The sequence below is a fragment of the Lutzomyia longipalpis genome, chromosome 2, assembly GCF_024334085.1.
Source record: "Lutzomyia longipalpis isolate SR_M1_2022 chromosome 2, ASM2433408v1".
In the NCBI taxonomy this organism is placed as follows: domain Eukaryota; kingdom Metazoa; phylum Arthropoda; class Insecta; order Diptera; family Psychodidae; genus Lutzomyia; species Lutzomyia longipalpis.
Window position 1 is genome coordinate 16,790,426 of NC_074708.1, and position 18,906 is coordinate 16,809,331.

Sequence of the window (18,906 nt, forward strand, 5' to 3'; positions counted from 1 at the left end):
CAGATGAATCCTCGTGGAAAACTCGTGGAAAATAAACGAAAGCCGCATTGCCAATTTTTCAAAATGTTGCATGGCAAAAAAAATTATTTGAACAGGATATTGCAAAAGTCCTTTTTTTCTGCTGAGCTCAATACTCCTCCTCTTTTGGCAAGGGTACGTGTGTGAACGCGAGAATTAAAGCTTGTTTAGAATACTATATATAGATGAGAGCGTAGAGAAGAGTATAGTTGGAAAAAAAGCATTCACAACTTGGGCTATATACTGCACCGAAAGTCCATGTTGGCAAAAACTTCATATTTCAGCATGAACTCCGATGCTGACAACATGAAGGGATGTACGCGGTGTCGATGGACAAAAAGCCCATTGAGTCCCAGCGTTGGTGGATAAATATATCAGGAGCACAATCGGGAGTTAATTAACTCATGCACTCAAGCCTTTTTGAATATGCAAAGGATGTCAAGTGATAGAGAGTGAGTGCGCGTGTATCGCGCTTTGGACAAACTTTCGAGGATTTTTGGCTTTTTGGCAAGCCGAAAAATAAATTCATCGCTACTATATCACGTTCGTGCGGCAAGCTTTTGAGTCACCCTCGCGTGTGGAAATGTGTGTTGCAACAAAATCGATTTATAATTAATGTGCAAAATTTCACACGAAACTTCCCCCATACTTCCTCTAAAATCCCCAACCCCAAACCCTCCACCCACCCTCTTGCGAACCATCAGTAGTTTGCGTTGAGTACATCAAGATAAAAGATTCGCTCAAATAGCGGAAGAGGGCTTCGCTTAGCAGGCGCGGGGGACGACGATATATACATATACATACATACAATGTACATAGTTATACCATGATATTGATAATCCCACTCGATCAGAGCGTTGTTTATCCCCCAAACTCAAATGGCAGAATGTTGCGGGAGAAAACTTGCAAATTGACTTGGTGAAAATTTAATTACATCGTACAAAACCCCCGAGAAAGTTACGATAGCGAATTACCGGCGACAGAAAACGGAATCTCAGCGAAAAGATGCCCGTGGGGGAATTTATTGGAAACTTTTGCTAAAACTAAAGAGACATGTACTACAGAGTGGGGGTGGGTATAATTTTTCTCCGAAAGGACAACTTGACAGTATTATGCTGTTTTTTTTCGTAGATAGAGACACTGAATTGTCTTGTAATTTATTATACGAATTTGTTGAACTTTTATTGTCATCAATGGATTCTTTTAGAACTGAAACCAGAATTTTAATTAAAAATACAGCTGAATTAAATAAAAATGATTATACGAAAAATAATTTAAATTCAGAGAATAAGCAGATGGAGTCAAAATATGCATTTTAGAATTTAATTTTAAGAACAGATTAATATTAAGTTATATCTGATTCTGTATAGTATTAGTTTCTGTTCTAACAGTTTAAATTTTTCACATTCATATTTCATAACTTTCATGTGATTTATTAGGCATTTTGTTATTGACATTTTTATATGCTTCGATGCCTCCGCTCTAAAAACTTTTTCATATTTTCCCTCAATGGTATTGGTGAGTTATTAGGAACATCCCACCAATAGTAGTAGCGACTGGAGCTATATCAGTCACAAAAGCTGATTTTATATTTTATAATAAATAAAAGAGAAAATAATATAGTCGTCTTTTATTCATAAGACGTTCTACTTTCCCCAAAAAAACAACTTCGGCTTAATGCCCCTCTAAAGACAATTATTTACCCAAGTCGCGATGAAATTCATCACGTTCACAGCTAATTTCTCGTTTTTCTGCCTAAAATCACGACTTTGGTTTTTGTTGTTTATGTTTTTGTATTGAAAATTCTAATCATAGCTTTAGGTTTCTTAAAATTGTTTTTTTTTGTCTAAACTTTAAAGATGTTTTGCGATATTTGTCGAAAATTATTTTTTTTAAATTATTTTAAATTATCCGCTGACAAAGATATAGATTTAAATTGAATATTTAGATTACCTTAATTATTTCTCAAAAAAGTCAAATTAATTAATTTTCTAAGCAATTATTAAAATAATCCAAGAAAATAATAGAAAATTTCGTACATAGAGCTTTAAATCTTCAAGCTAAAAGAATGTTTCATCACATAAATTAATTTCACATGAACTAATTTAGCCCTCATCCCCCACTCATTGCTACATCCTCTCCTTCCTGATATTGCACATTTCCTCCGACCCTCATATTCTTGGGACGGAAGCACAGTGTATGAGAGCGAAAGAAAAAAAATGTCTCCGGAAGAAGGAAAGAATATTAATTTTTTTCATGTGTGCTCCTCCGCGAATCTTGGTTGGAAATAAGCCCAGAAAAAAAGCGAGATAACAATTGCCATTTGTCTAATATTCTCTCATGGTGTTTTCTACAATTTTTTTCGTGCTTTTTGATTGTAAACAATGGGTCGGGAATTGCTCAGGGATTTTTCATTTATTTCCTCCTGCCTCGCGCAGCATGTTAGCGTTAAACAGCCTCGAGAACTTTTTTTTTCCCAGCCACGACCGAACATCCTCTCATGAGGAAAAAAAGTGCAAAATTTTGCTTTTTCGTCAACCCTCCCCAGGCCCCCTCATATCACTCACCCTTTCCACACCCTTCCCCCTCCCGCCGAAGTGCTCATCCCAATGCTCGAAAAAAAAAGTTCGTGTGTACAAAATGAGATCATTCTCGTGTTTTAAGGGAATGTTTCACTTCCTCTGTTATTTTTCTTCCTCAACTCTCTTTGCTTTTTTTTTGTATGTTATTGCTCACCCATCATCGCTTACAGACACACATCCACTCAGAGGAAGTGCCTGATAATGCAAAACCCTCTGTTATGTGAGACGAGATAAAATGAGAAGGGGACAAATTTCAGTGCAGGAAGCACCCAACATGAAAAGCACACCACACTGTGAAAGCTCCCATGGAAACTTTCACACAATATTTCTCTGCGTGTCAAAAGGATTTCCAAAATACTATTCAAAATGGGATAAAGTTTTGGCAATATAGACAGATTTAAGTAGATTATTCTAATTTCATACAAGGAAAATGTTATACACGGCAACTGCATCACTGCAGCAGAGCCTCTTCGTCCTGCTTTATAAATGAAATACCATTATGTGAAGTAAAGGAAGTAAATTTTCCTGTATGAAAATTTAAAACTAATATTGAGAAGGAACATCAATCATAGGATTAAAAACAACATCTCACAGATTTGATGGAAACTTTGGGAAATTCCATAATGAATATGTGTGTAGTTCTCCAGTTTATGAATGCTTAATACTTCTGTTCTTAGATTAAAGGATGTTATGCACGATATATATGAGATTATATTATAAAGAATAAATTATTTTGAATAATTGTCTTCTTCTCAGAATGAATGAACGTCAAGATTATAGTAAATTATATACATTAGTTTACTTCAACAATTTTAAGTAATACGTTTTATAGAATTTATCAATGTGTTATGCACAATATCCTTCGAAAAAAAAGAAACGTTTTCCCAGAAAGCTCCAATAATTTCAAGAGCTTTAAAGATTTTAATTTCAATTAATTGTAAATTCCATAGCTTTGCGGGTCAAAGAGCAATAAATTCATCATTTGTGAAAGAATAAAACAATTATGAAACCAATTGAAAATTTCTGTGCTCTTTGAAATTTTGTAGCAAGTGAAAACCTAAGAATAGAGGGCAATGATAGGTGAGATTGCGGTCTTTTCAAAAGCCACATACCTATGTAGGTAAGGTATGTATTTCATGATGAGTGGTGGGAGAAAATCCACCCAAAAGTAACCATCATCATGGGGTTCGAGGAAATGCCCACAAATGCAACCACTTTAGTCACGATCAACTTACTGTGCGGTATTCTTGGCACACGCAGCAGCTGGGAAAAGTGCATCACTTCGGGTGAAAGTTGATTGCATTTGAGTGGCATAGAGCAGAGAGCACAAAAAAAAATCTCCCCCAAGCTTGGTGATTTGATGTGAATTATTCTACCTGCATCGAGCTTAGATTCAATTTGCGGCACCATTTTCAACGCTTGAGTATCTCTCCACCAGCCCCATGTGCCAATGGGGAATTTTGCCCTAGCAATTTACTCGATTATTCAGTGGCAAACTATTGACAAGGGCCACAATATCTCACTGTGAAAGCGGAAGTGAAGCACAAAGTCGAAGTGTGTGTGCGATAGTATCATCACGATGGCATTCTACAAATTTTACCTCATAGTTCAAGTGCTGCTAATGTATCAAATATTGCCTCTAGTGTGCTCCTATCAGCGTGGCAATCGTGACATGGATTCGGCAAGGATACAAAATTCCTCACTGACTCAAACAAGACAACTGTACGGGCTATATATGTAGCTAAGCATAACCATATGATATCATCCATATTTTCCTTTCTATTGTAATAAAATTTAATATCACGCTATCGGGAATCTCAATTTAACTCCGCTCCTCGGAGCGACAAGAGCTACTCTGGTGAGAATGAGCTTATACGAGAATAGTGGGTGTGGGGATGTGAATTACACCAACTTTGTGACTCTTGCCCTCTTCAAAATTCTCCATCACTCACAACCACGTTTTCCGCCATTAAATTATCTTCCCAAGTTGGGTTCTTTTTTACATAAAAATTTTCAAAGAGTGTGTGTATTTTTTGTGACAAAGTATATAAGCTTATTAAACCGAAAACTAACAAAATGTAAAATATAAATTAAATGAATTTTATTGAATTCTAATTCTGTGCATTTACATTTTTCCCCACATTGTTAAAAAAAAATTATAAAATATCAAAATTAAATAATTTAGCTGCGATTCTTGATTTATTATGGCCTATAAATTCATCTAGAGATATAGTGAGTGATATTGATCTGATTATTCTGTAGGCATAAATCATTATTTAATTCCCTTATAGCCCTTTTACATTATCAACTATATAGGGCGAATAGGCGAATAAGATTCGTTAGTATCGAAAGGTTCGTTTTAATGTAAAATTCTTGTAAACAAGTTAATATTCCTAAACATTAATGAATATATTGGCTCTTGATGCTTATCCTGAAATTTAAATTAATTTAAATTATAGTTTCCAACGTTCCTCTTCACCCCATTTTATTCCTATTCACACCACTTGATGATATGTAAATTTATTAATGTAGAATATAAATACAGTGTATGCATGCACACACTATTAATAATGACTGGAATGTCCCTTGAAACCTAAAATAGTGCAAACAAACCACCCCCAATTCCTATTAAATACCCCCAACACTGAATGCCAATGTATATTAATGAGAAATTTTATTTGAAAACTTACCGCACGTGCTGACAATTTCATTTCATCAATAAATATTTTCCATCCCTCAATATCCCTTTGTTTTCCCCATACTTTACGCGAAAACTCCATTGAAAATCATGACTAATTTTTCTTGTTCATCGCATGAATAACCCACCGTGAACATGGAGATGGAAAGTGCTGAAAGAGAATGAAATGGGGAATGTTCGACAAACATTTTAAACCTGTGGGTAAATTTTTGCACAACGCCGTCGAAACATACCTGGGGTATACAACGTTGGATGGGTGCGATGTTCTCTCAATATTCCCTCACTTCTGTGAAACAATGAATTGGCATTAAATTGAAAATATATCTCACACAGTTTTGTATATTAAATTAAAATACATTATACAGCAATATGAAATGCACAGCAATGTTGAAAGTGGGTAATCCGCGCTTTTAATTAGGCACGTCCCAAATAAATTTGCTGAAAAAGAAAGGAAAGCATAATTCATATTGGTTTATTGTTTCCCGAATCATAACCAATGTAGAGCAAATATTGGGAACAATGAGATACGCTCTTTTTTTTTCACCTCCCTTTTGGCACATCACACGAAAAATTCCCCCACCCCCATAGCCCCCGGCGGCATTCCATACCTCCTGAAATTCCCACTAAAATTTACTCCAGAGAGAGAGCCCCCGCAGGAGCATGGAGACAGAGGAAAAAGAATGCTCAAATGAATTTATGTTGAGGGAAATTAAGTTAAAAGCTTTTCCATATAAAATGTGGTGTATGTCGTTTTTTTCGCGCCAAAAAGTTGCGGGTGAGTAACGCGTTTGATGAAAAAAAAGCGAAGAGAACGGCTACTCGCCAAATTGGGTTGTTGACTAAAATTTCCAATCCTCTCCATCTCATGCTGTGTGAGAGCACAAAAGTTCACTTCTCTACCATCCACTTAATCCACTGCTGCCTTGTAATTAGAATTAATAAAAATCCTACACAATTTCAATTTTAATATTTTTCGGACATTCCCACCAAGCACGCACACCAAGGGTTGCCCACAGAAATTTTTTAAAACTCATTGAGTTGAACTATATTTTAGATAAGAATTGAAATGATTTAGAGAAATAAGAATAAAATATTGAGGTGGTTCTAAAGAAATTTTGACATTATGGATAATTTTTATTAGAACCCGAAATAAGATTCTTTTGGGTATTCAAAATCTTCATCGCAGGGTCTAAGATAAATTGCCAAGTTTTCCAAGCCAAAATGAAACGATTTCTTAATCAAAATGGAACATTCTTTTAACCAAAAGACTAATTTTTTTATTAAAAGATTTAATCCTGTTTTAAAAGGAAGTAAAGTGAAAGAAAAGTAATTTTTTTAAACTAATCAAATGTAATTAAGAACTTTTTTACAATCAATAATTGAAATCTCTAGAGAAAAATAAATTGTTTAAAAAAACAAAAATTATGTCCCTCCCAGTTTTTATAGGCCTGGTGAAGGTGTGAGTTCATACAAAAAAAAACGTGTAGAACGTCCTTCCGGGAGTCAGCTAAGGATCAATTGATCAGTCGAAACTATTCAAACGAATCCTTACAATTTCTCCAAAAGCTTTTAAAGCTCCCATACGTTTGTACTGATCTATCGATTTTGATGACGGTCCCAGATGAATATTGTCTGTCATAGATTTCCAACAATACCCACAAGAACTTTTCTCATTCGTTATAATAAAAAAAATATATAGGTATCTATAATGATAATCAACTCAGATTTAAAAGTTAAAACCATTGAGTATACAGCAGAATATTGGGAAGGTTAAAAAAATATGCTGTGGAAACCCCTTTTGAAAATATGAGACTTTTGCAACAAAAATTAAAAGTTACCGACTCCAAGAGTGATAAATTTGTTGAGAAAACCATAAATTTTACTTTTTCATCACAACTTTTCCACTTCCCCCTCCACGGCTCTTGAACTTTGTTGGAATTTTGGTTGATATAAACGCGAGGAGAAAAAAAGGAGCCGAATGGGAGCGTGATCCTGAAATATCATTAAATTTATCGGAAAAAAGGAAGAGGCAGAAAGAGGTTGAAGAAAAATATTGATTAAAGTCAGGGGCGTAGAGAGGATGAATCTCGGAACATGGGGAGGGGGGTTTTGTTGTGGTAGAAGACACATTAATTAATTAGATTAATTTGTGAGAAGACTTTTGCAATCTTCTTCCTGCCTCGGCCACACCATCTTCCCAACGAGGACGAGTAAATTTTAATTTGCTCGCCCTATTAATATAGGGACTTTTAGTTTTGTCTAATAATACAGTCCCCACCACTTGCCAGATGTGTGGGTGCCCCTCCTCCATACACCGAGGTTAGAGAATGAGATTTCACCCAGAGATTTGCTAGGAGGAAATTGTACGATTTTTTTTGTACATCATTCCTTCCCCCCCGTAACTTGCCACAGCCCCCGTCCCCCACACTGTCTTCCACAATACTCAAATTTATCTTATGGATATTGTATGTGTCGTGTTGGATTTTTTTTCTTCTTCTTCAACTTCCCTTGGAGCATTTCGTGTTTTCACCCTCTGAGACGAATTGCTGAAGTGAATCACACAAGGAGAAATATATATTACACCTGATATTACATATTTCTTCACTCATACGAATGATTTTTCTTTTTTGTCCCCACCAACCACCGAATTGTATCCCCCAATTCCCAACGAGAGCTTTGCTTTTTCACATGGTGCGCCACGGAACCATCTAGCATTTCAAAGAAGCGACATGCGAGATGTGTGTGATTGGAATTTTTTGAAATTTCAAGAACACCTCTTTGCAGGAGTAAAGATTTTGGTTCAGATTTCCCTCTCGTCAAAAAATGGCATTATACTGCCTACCTTTCGTAACTTTTTTTCTCTACCGCTTCTGCAAAAGATAAATGTTATATTTATTCAGAGAAAATTTGAGGAAAATTGATTGAATTTTCATTGAAGCAATAAATCAAAGGAGAAAATTAATAAGTCATTAATTTTGAACGCTTTGCTTTAGTGTATTTACTTATTGGGAATCAATTTGCAACACAGACGCTGCTTAATTCTTAATTGATCCCACAATCTCTAATGGGATTTGTGAGTTTTATAGATTTTTCTTCAGGATTTATAAACTGTAGCATTGTATGAAGTTTCAATGAAAATCTTACTCTTTATCTTTTTATATGAGGAAATTCAACAAATTTAATTTTCAATTCTTCAATTAAGAAAAATTCACATAGAAATGCCAGTAGAATAAAATTATAAAAAGCTCCTAATTTACTTTCACTTTTTATTCTCTTTAAATGAGAAAAAACGCTGAAAATTCCCATAATTTCGATACACCCTGTAATTTAGAGAAACCCTCACTATTTTACGGGAAATAATACATAATATCTCGTAAAATAAGGAAGAAGAAGGCAAGTCCTTTCTGTGGCAGATATCTTCTTGAATATTCAATTGTGTGAGAAACTCCAAAACGATGTGGGTAGCGATAAAATGCTCTAAATTATATCTCAAGTTGAGAAATAAGACTTCCACAGAGAGAAACATCCACTACTAAAATTTCAATTGAAATTCCCTGGAAGAACTTGAAGTTCCCACCCTACTGTCACATTCCCATCCCCCCCCCCCGTATCCCTTATATAATTTAAAGCAATTTCTCTTTCTGTATTATTTCCAGGACAGATGCGACAGAGTCGCAACCGCGTCTTTTTGCGGCATTCAAGGGGATTTTCCTTGCCATCAAAGCAATGATCAAGGGCATTAAGTTTTTTACGCCAGAAATCAAAGGGGGACTCTGCATTGTGAAGTACATGCTGATACTGGAGGATCCCACCCTTGCGCATCTCATTGACATTGATGGTATCGCCAAGTGGGTACACACAGTGCGCCTGTACGTCTCTGACCTCATCAACCCCAACAGAGCCGAGGAGGAGGCCAATAATCTCCTGACACGCCAGCGAATTGAAGATAAGTTGCGTGCCAGTCTGCAGTACGATGGATCTGGGATGCGTGGGAAAAATTCTAATGTGGACAATCTTGCGGCAATTCCCGGGGATGAAAATCTCCTTACCATCCCCAGAAATATCACCAATTATGCAAATGAGGGCCAAAGTTACGACAGTATCTACCCCAAGTGCTTCAGAACATCATTCAGGGGAAAAATGATGACTAATTTACCTTGTGATTCACCCACAAATGCTACTAGTACTGTGGGCGCAGAAAGTAGCACGAAAAGTAGAAAAGTTCCCCCCGACGCACCTCCCGTCGCCCCGAAAATCAATCACAGCCCCAACATTGGTGGCAATTCCACGACGAAATACTACGAAAGTGAATTGCGAATGGTGAACATGGTAATGAATTATATGGAATTGCAGCCAGATCAGTTACTAAATTTAAACGTATCCCATTGCCTCAATTTCTACGCCTTTGGCCTACTTACCCGCCTATTTGACGGCTTCCTGAGGCGCTGAACCAGCCACCAGCAAGCACCCAGTCGGGGTTGGCATAGTGAAAAAGCCCTCCCCAGTCTACCTGAAATTATTGCTGGTGGAGTACCGTCGCAATTTGCTAGCATTTGGCAAATCATGGAGCCACTCTGAGTCAATGATGGTGATAAATTTGAGGTAAGCACGCTCTGTGGCCACAAGATCTGTGTAGACAACATAATCGGCCAGTGGTTTATGGCATAGAGCACTGCTGGGATGGAGTTTCGCCTTCTGCCTACCCGTTAGGGTCAAGTACATTTGATCCTTCTGCAGTTCGCCAATATTCCCGAATAGACCGACAAGGAGACACCGTCGTACCTGCACAAATAAACAAACACCATTTAAATTCACATTTTATGCACCCCAATGACAGTTTTCATCGGTTTCGGAGCTTTCAAGGGGATTATTCTACATTTTGCCATCTACCTCAATGCAAAAGACGACTTCTACCCTATAATATGTATGAGCTGAGCATATATACACCTTTTCTACCCAAATGCATTGTTGATGCACCCCCAAAGTGTTCTCACTGCAATACTAATGGAAACTCCATGGATGAATAATCTTCCTGTGCGAGATCTTTATTGCAGAGTCTTGATCTATTTGTCGTGTTTATAAAAGAGCTTTTACCAAAGAAAACAAAACACTAAGATAAATATTTAAATAAAAAGAAATATTCCGAAACTATTTTATATTATTTATAGAAATTCTTTGGAAGTACATTTTAGAAAAGGAAGAATTTTTATGTTGAAAATAAAAATTATGATTTTGAATTTTTTATACTTTTTATCCTTTCTCCTTTTAGCTGTGATTCTTTCTTCAAAGAAGCACAGCTTCTGTGTACACTCCAAAATGCAAAGTCGTCAGATCGGGCTCAAACTTGGGATGACCACGAATTAGGGTCCCTACATTCCAAAAAACGTATGCGCCAAAAATCTTTCCGGCCGTCCGGCCGGAACCTTTTGCCAAATTACAAGAGAACGGTAATAGATAGAGACTTGCGGTCAACGGCAAAGTTTAAATATCGGGTGGAAGACATCCGATTATGAGGTCAAATCCGACCCCCCACCCCCCGGTCCGCCATTTTGGATAACCCCCAAATTTTGTTTTCGCTATATCTCAGGCCCTATTATAGCTAGAGGTCTGAAATTTTGATATGTTGTAGGGGCCATCAAGACCTTTCCAACGATGTCTCATTTTCGAAAATCGGCCAAGCCGTTTAGCCAATATGGCCGCGACAATTTTTCATCGAAAATCGACCATAACTCGAAAACGGCTTGACCGATTTTGATCAACCCGGGGTCAAATGAAAGATCTCAACAAACCCTGCAACTCTCTAGAACATCGGAAGTTTCTAAAGTCACCGCTGGAGGGCTTAAAATGAAAAACAAAATTTTCGATGAGTTTTCGATGAATATCTCGAGCACCGCTTTATAGAATTACTTCATATTTTGATATGTTATAGTTGACTATAATATCTATCACCATGCCAAAAATGAAGAAAATCTATGTAGCCGTTCCGGAGATATCGCGTTTTAAAGTTTACATGTCATATCCTGAGTTGCATAAGTCCAACGCCCCGCGAAGCGGGGCGTTTTATATATACACATATAAAATAAAATAAAATATATATAAATGCATAGATATATACATTATATATATACATATAAAAATGCAAAGATAAATATATATAAACTGCAAAGATAAAAATTAAATATAGCGTGGATGGAACAGTATAAAGCGAAAGAACGGTAAGTAAAACTTACGGGCTGTGATTCTTTCTTTGTCAGTGAAATGTGAAATTGACGAAAAATTGAGGATGGGCAAATTTTGAGGAAGGCTTTCTCGCGTACCGAATCACAGCCAACGCCCACGATTAAGGCTTGTCACAAATTATCTGCGCGTTGGCTGTGATTCGGTGCGCGAGAAAGCCTTCCTCAAAATTTGCCCATCCTCAATTTTTCGTCAATTTCACATTTCACTGACAAAGAAAGAATCACAGCCCGTAAGTTTTACTTACCGTTCTTTCGCTTTATACTGTTCCATCCACGCTATATTTTTATTTAAAGTCCTTAAAAATCTCGAGAAAATTTTCATTGAGTATTCTACTTCTAATCAAATAATTGATAGGATACTTCTCCTAAATAGCTTAACCACCGTTGATCTTGATTAAAAAGCATTTAATCGTTTGTTTAAAAGCGCAAATGCAAATTTTTCTAAAAACTTTTATTCAATTTATTTGTCAAACAATTGTGAGCTTTGAAAATTTTCTAAGGGTCGAAGAGCTTTCCCGACCAACGATACAATTCCCTGAGTTAATCCTCTTTGACCTATATTGCCGTAATCTTTTCTTTTATATGTGCCTTTTGTGCATGTAGAAAAAATATCCTCGTTCAATCAAACAGTCAATAACACGAAGTGTTATACACCGTATTTATTTATTAACAACAAACATGGAGAAGCATGACTTTGTGAGAAAAACATAGAAAAATAATAAATTATTAAAGGATTTTCTGTATCTGAATAAACAATCCGCCACGTCCATTTTTAATCCAACCTTTTTTATTGCTCCAGGTGGCTCCGGCATAGGACACACCACCGAGAAAAAAATCCCCACATTTCACTTCTGCCAAACCGTGTATTGAACTATGATTGTGGGATTTTTTCCCACCCTCCTTCTCTCTCGCCCTTTACGATTGAATTTAATTCGCTTTAAAGCCAAAATGCTTTAGGGATTGTACACACAAAATAAAAAAAAATGTAAAATAAAAAACTCTAAAAGAAAATCTGTGCAGAGGAAAAGCACACGAAGAGTCCCTCCAGCAAATGATATTCAAATACCGTATATTGGGGAAGCTTTAAAAAGAGAGACAGAGAGTGTATGTTTTGCTTTAAATCGATGGAGAGAAGACACCCACCCTCAGTCAACTTGGGGGGATTAACTTCATGGGCATGGAGCTCAAAATTTAATGAGGATTTACCTTTTTTCAGAAAATAAAATCACAGAGAAAATCATGCAATTTTCTCCTGCTTTTTCCACCACCACTACCCATCCCCAGCCCACTCTCTCGCACAATTCGTTTTGTGTCGCCCCCTTGGGTACCCATTTTCTCCTAACACTGCACCACCATTACTATCCGGAAAATATATAAATAACTAACAACCTCCCAGCTTCCATGAAGTCTTTCCCCTATGCCCAAAATAGATACTCTCCACGTGGCAATTTTCCCATGAGATTTATCCCCGGTACTCTTCGACACTCATTAGTTAATCATTTTCACGTGGTTGAAATATGAAATTATGTTATCTGCATGAAAATAATGTTGAAAACTTCACTTATATACACACGGAGAAATAAACCCAGAGACTATACTCATGTGTGGACAAGGGAGATGGAGAAAAAATAGGATAACTTTTCCCTATTAATTATTCCTTGATATTCCCACCAACTTTATTGTGCTCTACTCTCTGATCCACTTAAATTTTCTCATGGTTCTATTTTATGGATAAAATTCATGTGGAACAAAAGTTTCCTTGGGGTGAATTAAAGAAAATAAAAGGTAATACAGAAGAATGTACAATTGTGAGAAAAAATAGTGTTTAGAACTTTGAGACACATATTGTACGACTCTAAGTCTTAATCTCCAAGAAAAAAGAAAGAAACTTGATGAGGTGAATGTTTTTGTGGTAAAAATGATTCGTTTGTAAGGCGATACCTTTATCAAATACAATGCAGGAGGGATTTTCTTAGAATATTCTGTGTAGTCATTAAAATAGATTCTCGCAATATTATTATTTTCATTATTTTACTTGAAGTTTTTGAGAAAGAAGAGGAAAGGATATTAAGAAATGAAGGATGTCTTAAAAGTTATAGATAATACCAAGATTAATTTTACTAAATTAAACGAAACCAGGCAAAATTGGTAAAATCAATTTTTTTTTTAGTTTTCAGAGTTTTCCATTGAAAAGATAAATTACAATAGCTGTTTGTCTTAGAAAAAATAGAATTGGTATCAATAAAAGTTTAAACTTTGATGAATCTAAGCGAATTACAAAAAGGCCCCTCTTACGAGGAAGTTCTCCATTAAAGTTTAAATGGAAAAGTTGTATGAGATGGCCGAGAATACGTGAGGAAGTTTCGACTAACCTGATCAAAATCATTTCCACAGCTGGATTCATTGAGATTGCACCTCTTGCAGATTTCCATTAGTTGCTTCCTAACTTCATTGGCGTACATTAGATTGCGATAATTGAGGAAATGCTTAAAGCACCACGCTTTGGGATTTTCCGCATTGAGAAATTCCCGGAAAGCATTTAAAATTGTCAGATGATCCCCGAATTTTGATACAAATTTGCTATGAGCCACGAGTATTTGGTCCCTTTTCTCGGTACTCGAATGGAAGATGTTCTCACCAGATAGAACGGCGATTATCATGATCATCTGCGGAGAGAAAAAATGAAAAAATTATATGTATGAAATACCCGTAATATTGCCCATAAATCCCATCAAGAGGCATCCACAGCCAGTGAGTAACTTACCTCAGAAAGGCAACCAAAGTTGGGTGCCTCGAGGAGGATTTTACTGAAGCGCGGATCAAGAGGAAATTGACTCATTTTCCTTCCCGCCTCCGTCAATGTTGGCCTCTCAATCGAAGCGATGGCTTTCAATTCATATAAAAGTTTTATGGCACTATTTAATGACTCTCTCGACGGTTTGTCCATAAAATCAAAATTCATGCAATCAATCCCAAGCGCTAGGAGTTGGAGAACCTGAAAAATATACAACCACACTTCCGTTCATCTCATCCATATTTTGCACAAAATGCTAAAATTCATCGATTCGATAGTTTCCTCGTCCACAACTACATGTTTCGCGTGGGTGACAAACCACTTGGGGACAGGGGGACAAAACATGGAAATTTATTGTTTATCCACCACCCCCCTATACTCCTCTCAAAAACATACCCGCATTGCTTTTTTGATATCTTCCCTTCGAACGTAGGAATTGAGATTGTCATGAAAAGTGTAACTTATTGCCTGTTTAATGCTGTTTTATTGCTCAAAAAGTTCTTCACACAACTTCTCGCCCCATACCACATCACCCCCACCCCCCCCGCAGTTCTCAAGAACTTTCTTCACTTTCAACAAATTTCCTTTTAAGAACTCACAGTTGGGGGAACAATTGAGAAGAACTATATGTAGAAAAATTATTTTGCCACGAGTTATCACCGTGATTTATACACTCTCTGCCTGCAGTGTGTTCGGAAAGTGCAATGAAAAAAAATATGAGAATAAAAAGAATCTCCATAAAACTACAAATAAAATAATTCAAATTTTTAACCAAATAATAAAACTATATTCTGCAAAATGTGAATACAAATCCCCTCAAATATGGTTTGTTAAAAAAAAATCATAAAACTTTTTCCAAATTGGTTAAGGCAAAAAGGCGAAAAATCGTATTAGTTTTATGCTCTTTTGTGAATATTTTTATGCAAATAAAAAAACGTCAATTTAACTTCAATTTAATTAATTTTGATTTCAAATTGTTTTTCTATGTTTTGCTGGTATGCTCACAAATAAATCTATGCTGTGTGTAAAAAAAATGAATTGCGCGAATGAAGGATTAAGTTCACATCTCGTTTTTTAAGCTCTATCAGATTTAAGAGCTTTTCAATTACTCCACAGCAAGGGGATAAAGCAATTAAAAGTGCTTAAAAAATATTTAAAAAAAAAAAATAAAATATATTAATAAATAAAATAAAGTGTGATTTTTCTTTGTTTATCTGTGGCAAATGAACTTCTCTGATACGTCTGATCCGATCGCAAAAAAAATCCAAATTCCAAATTCTAAGAAAATCTTTTATTTTTATTTTATGAACTTTTATCGTAAAAGTCGTCAAAAGAATCTTTTATAACATAAAAAATATTTTACCCAGCAGACAGATTTTTTTATAATATTTTTTTTTTAATCTTTTATCAGTATGGGTAAAACCTTTGAAATGGTCATTACACATGATTCCACAAAATTGTAAAGAATTTATCGAATGCATGATGGGCAGAATTGTTTTTTTTTATTTAAATGTTTATTATATTTAATAAATAAGCTATAAAGTAAATAATCAGCAAAAATTAAACAAAAACAAGATTTTGCCTTCATAATTTTAGTTTGAGATCAATTTCTGTCATATTTATAATTTTTAACATCATCAAACGGCATAAAATAGCTTAAAACGCTCATAAAAGGACCTCCAAAACTCTTTTTTATCATAAAAGAAAAAACTTGATAAAAACTTTTACCCTGACTACCAATTCTATTTTTTTTTATTGAGACTTTATAAAAGTTTGCAGGCTATTTTTTACGCTGAACATGGCCCTAATTTTCTTTAATTTTATAAAATTTTTCTTTTATCTTAATATATAAAGCTGAAATGTTTGTTTGTCTGTCTGTGGCACATGAACTCCTCCTAAACGGCTGGGCCGATCTTGATGTTTGGTATGGGGGTAGAGGGGGTCAATACGAGTTGCAAGCGCTATATGGCATTCCGCCCCTTCTCACCTTTATAGCGCCCCCACAGAAAATTTGATTTTTTCCCATTTTCTACCTGCTGAAGGGTCAGATAACGGGATTTTTTTATTTTAAAAATTTTTCGGGGTACCGTATTATTCATCCCCCCTACTAATATACGCCCCCCTTTTATAGCTTAAAATGGAGTTTGCTCACACGTGATTGGGGGCTCGGGTTGACTAGTATTTTTATAAAAAAAAAATGATGCTATTTCAATCCATCTTGAGAGCACGGTCTACTTATTACTAAAAATTGAAATTCAATCAAAGCTCTTCAAAATGGATTGACCCCTAGTCATTTAATTAACCCGGATTTGTCAATATTGACCATTTATTTTTTTTCTTAACAAAATTCGCCTAATTACAGAACCTAAATAACTTTTAGCCGTTTTATATAAAATCTATTTTTTCTTTCAATCAGAAAATAAAACAATAAAAGAGCAGAACTTTCATCTTCCTATTGACTGTGAATACCCTGCTGTTAAAAATACCTTTTTGGTAATTCAAGACATATTTTACCACTCATCCGCACTTACTAATTAAAGACATATTTAATTTGTTCTTCCATGAATCTGTGCAAAAATGCGCAATTAAATCTCAACGTGACTGAAATAAATCAAAGTTTTTTTTTTAGAGTTCTATGGAAAAAGAATTATCTTGGGGATGTGCATGGGAAAACAAATTTAAAAAAATGGAGATTTAATTCACAATCAGAGTGCGGAGAAACAGAAGAAACTATCATTGGTGGGTGCACGCGTGTGGGTGGATGAAGTAGGAAAAGCTCTTGAGGGAAATAAATAGTTTAAAAATGCCGCAAGATTTATCGGATGTCTTGCAATTCTAGGCACGTAGCCGCAGTGGGAAGTGGGTCGGCGGGTACAATTCTTGTGTAAGACTCACCGTTGTGCTGAGATTCGATCGAAGTATCTCGGGGGTCGTCATGATGCTCATCTTTTCGAATTCTGACACAGTGTAGGCGCGATAGCAGAACCCCTCAGACTCGCGTCCAGCACGACCCGTTCTCTGCCATGCTTGAGCCTGGGAGATTTTTACGACTTTCAGCGTCTCCATTCCCGTCACGGTGTTGTAGACTTTCTGCTTCACCACCCCACTGTCAATGACGTATTTTATACCGCTGATTGTGAGGGAAGTTTCAGCAATATTTGTGGCCAAGATAACCTTCCGGACACCTTGCGGGGCTGGTTTGAATACTTCCATTTGCTTATGCTGCGGAAGTTGCGAATACAGCGGGAGAACCTTCATAGGAGCATCATGAAATTCCGCAGATTTCGCAATGGATTTTGCTTGTTCCGTCAATGCGTCAATCTCTTCCTGGCCAGTGAGGAAGATTAGAATATCATGATCTAGCGGGGCATTGCGGTGAATGTCAAAGAGCGTTATGAGGCAGGTTTGCACATAGTCGTGTTCATTGCGCTTAACGTGACGGATTTTGACTGGAAATGTCCTGCCTTCGAGGTAGATGATCTTGCAGTTGTTGAAGTAAGCTGAGAAGTGATCAACATCCATTGTTGCACTCATAATAATTATTTTCAAGGGAGGTTTTCTCCCTTCTCTCCGCAACTTTTGTGCTTCCTAAAGAAACCGAAAAAAAACATTTAAAAAAGAAATAATTTTTGAACATTTGGCTGCCTTCCACTGACCTTAACAATCCCAAAGAGAACATCCGTATTGACGGTTCTCTCGTGAGCTTCATCCAGAATAATCATTGAGTACACCAAGAGGAGTCGATCTCTTATAGCTTCCCGCAGCAAGGTACCATCGGTCATGTACCTAATTCTCGTGGCATCTGATGTGCAATCCTCGAAGCGTACCGTATACCCCACAAGATCTCCAACCTGGCAGGATTTCTCCTGAGCAACACGCTGTGCAACAGAGATAGCAGCTATACGTCTTGGTTGTGTAACAGCCACCACTCCATTCCTTGTCAATCCACACTCATGAACATACTGCGGAATTTGCGTGGTCTTTCCGGACCCGGTCTCTCCCAGGAAGATTAGCGTGTCATTCTCCCGGATTTGCTGAATTATCCTGCAAGAATGCAAAAAAAGATTAGCTCTAAAGTAGCCTACTGGCATTCCCTGAGGGAATTCAATCGTACTTCTGCCGGACAGGGAAAAGGGGCAGAGATTGTCGCTGCTCCTCGAGAGTCGGTCCAGCCGTCGTATTTCGATTCCTCTGCCCTTGACCATTTTCCCCTCGAAACCTCTTCTCCCCATCACCACCCAGAACTTGTTTCAATTTTCTTTTCACATTTATATTTATTTTGTAACCATTTTCACCTTTTCCACAGTAAAAATTACCCGAAAAGTTTGTTTTGGGGTTCATTTTTGCAAACACGTGAATTTTATTTACACTTTTGATTGTCAAACTTTTACTACGCCAAGAGAAGTGATAAGGGAAGGTCACGTAGAAAATGTCGAAAAATGTAATTTTATTTTTTTACATGATGTAAATTCTATATTGAATTTTTCTTATTTTGTTCTAAATAATAAACATTTCAGTGAATAAAATGTTTAAAACTCTTGAGTTTAGCTTTCTTCTATTGCTACAAATTGGAAA

At 36.4% G+C, this 18,906-nt stretch overlaps 2 protein-coding genes across 3 annotated transcripts in view; both read right to left on the bottom strand.

The window, feature by feature from the left end:
* LOC129790995 (neuroligin-4, X-linked) overlaps window positions 1-5,339 on the bottom strand; it is an 81,351-nt gene extending 76,012 nt beyond the window's left edge. Inside the window, exon 1 of the mRNA XM_055828858.1 lies at window positions 5,291-5,339. The gene's annotated coding sequence lies outside the window, so the exon portion shown is untranslated. The remainder of the gene's footprint in view (window positions 1-5,290) is intronic.
* Window positions 5,340-5,621: 282 nt separating this feature from the next.
* LOC129790997 (ATP-dependent RNA helicase DHX33-like) lies at window positions 5,622-18,722 on the bottom strand. Of its 2 annotated transcripts, none has more exons than XM_055828862.1 (7): window positions 18,446-18,722; window positions 17,988-18,375; window positions 17,227-17,919; window positions 14,302-14,532; window positions 13,910-14,203; window positions 9,717-10,080; window positions 5,622-5,736 (listed from the first exon to the last, which is right to left on the bottom strand). In XM_055828862.1, the coding sequence occupies exons 1-6, from the start codon at window positions 18,670-18,672 to the stop codon at window positions 9,805-9,807; spliced, it is 2,109 nt and encodes a 702-aa protein (XP_055684837.1). In that variant the 5' UTR covers window positions 18,673-18,722; the 3' UTR covers window positions 5,622-5,736; window positions 9,717-9,804. The 2 variants fall into 2 exon arrangements, with proteins under 2 accessions (XP_055684837.1, XP_055684838.1); XM_055828863.1 differs by lacking the exon at window positions 5,622-5,736 and adding an exon at window positions 7,953-8,168 and having other exon boundaries at window positions 18,446-18,707.
* Between the last annotated feature and the right edge of the window lie 184 nt (window positions 18,723-18,906).

What these genes read in the sequence shown, in the direction of transcription:
- LOC129790997 (XM_055828862.1), bottom strand. Translation starts at nt 18,672, where the DNA reads ATGAACCCCAAAACAAACTTTTCGGGTAATTTTTACTGTGGAAAAGGT. An exon ending in CTTTTCCCTGTCCGGCAGAA is followed by an intron (nt 18,376 to 18,445) that starts GTACGATTGAAT and finishes GCATTCTTGCAG; the next exon opens with GATAATTCAGCAAATCCGGG. An exon ending in TTCTCTTTGGGATTGTTAAG is followed by an intron (nt 17,920 to 17,987) that starts GTCAGTGGAAGG and finishes CGGTTTCTTTAG; the next exon opens with GAAGCACAAAAGTTGCGGAG.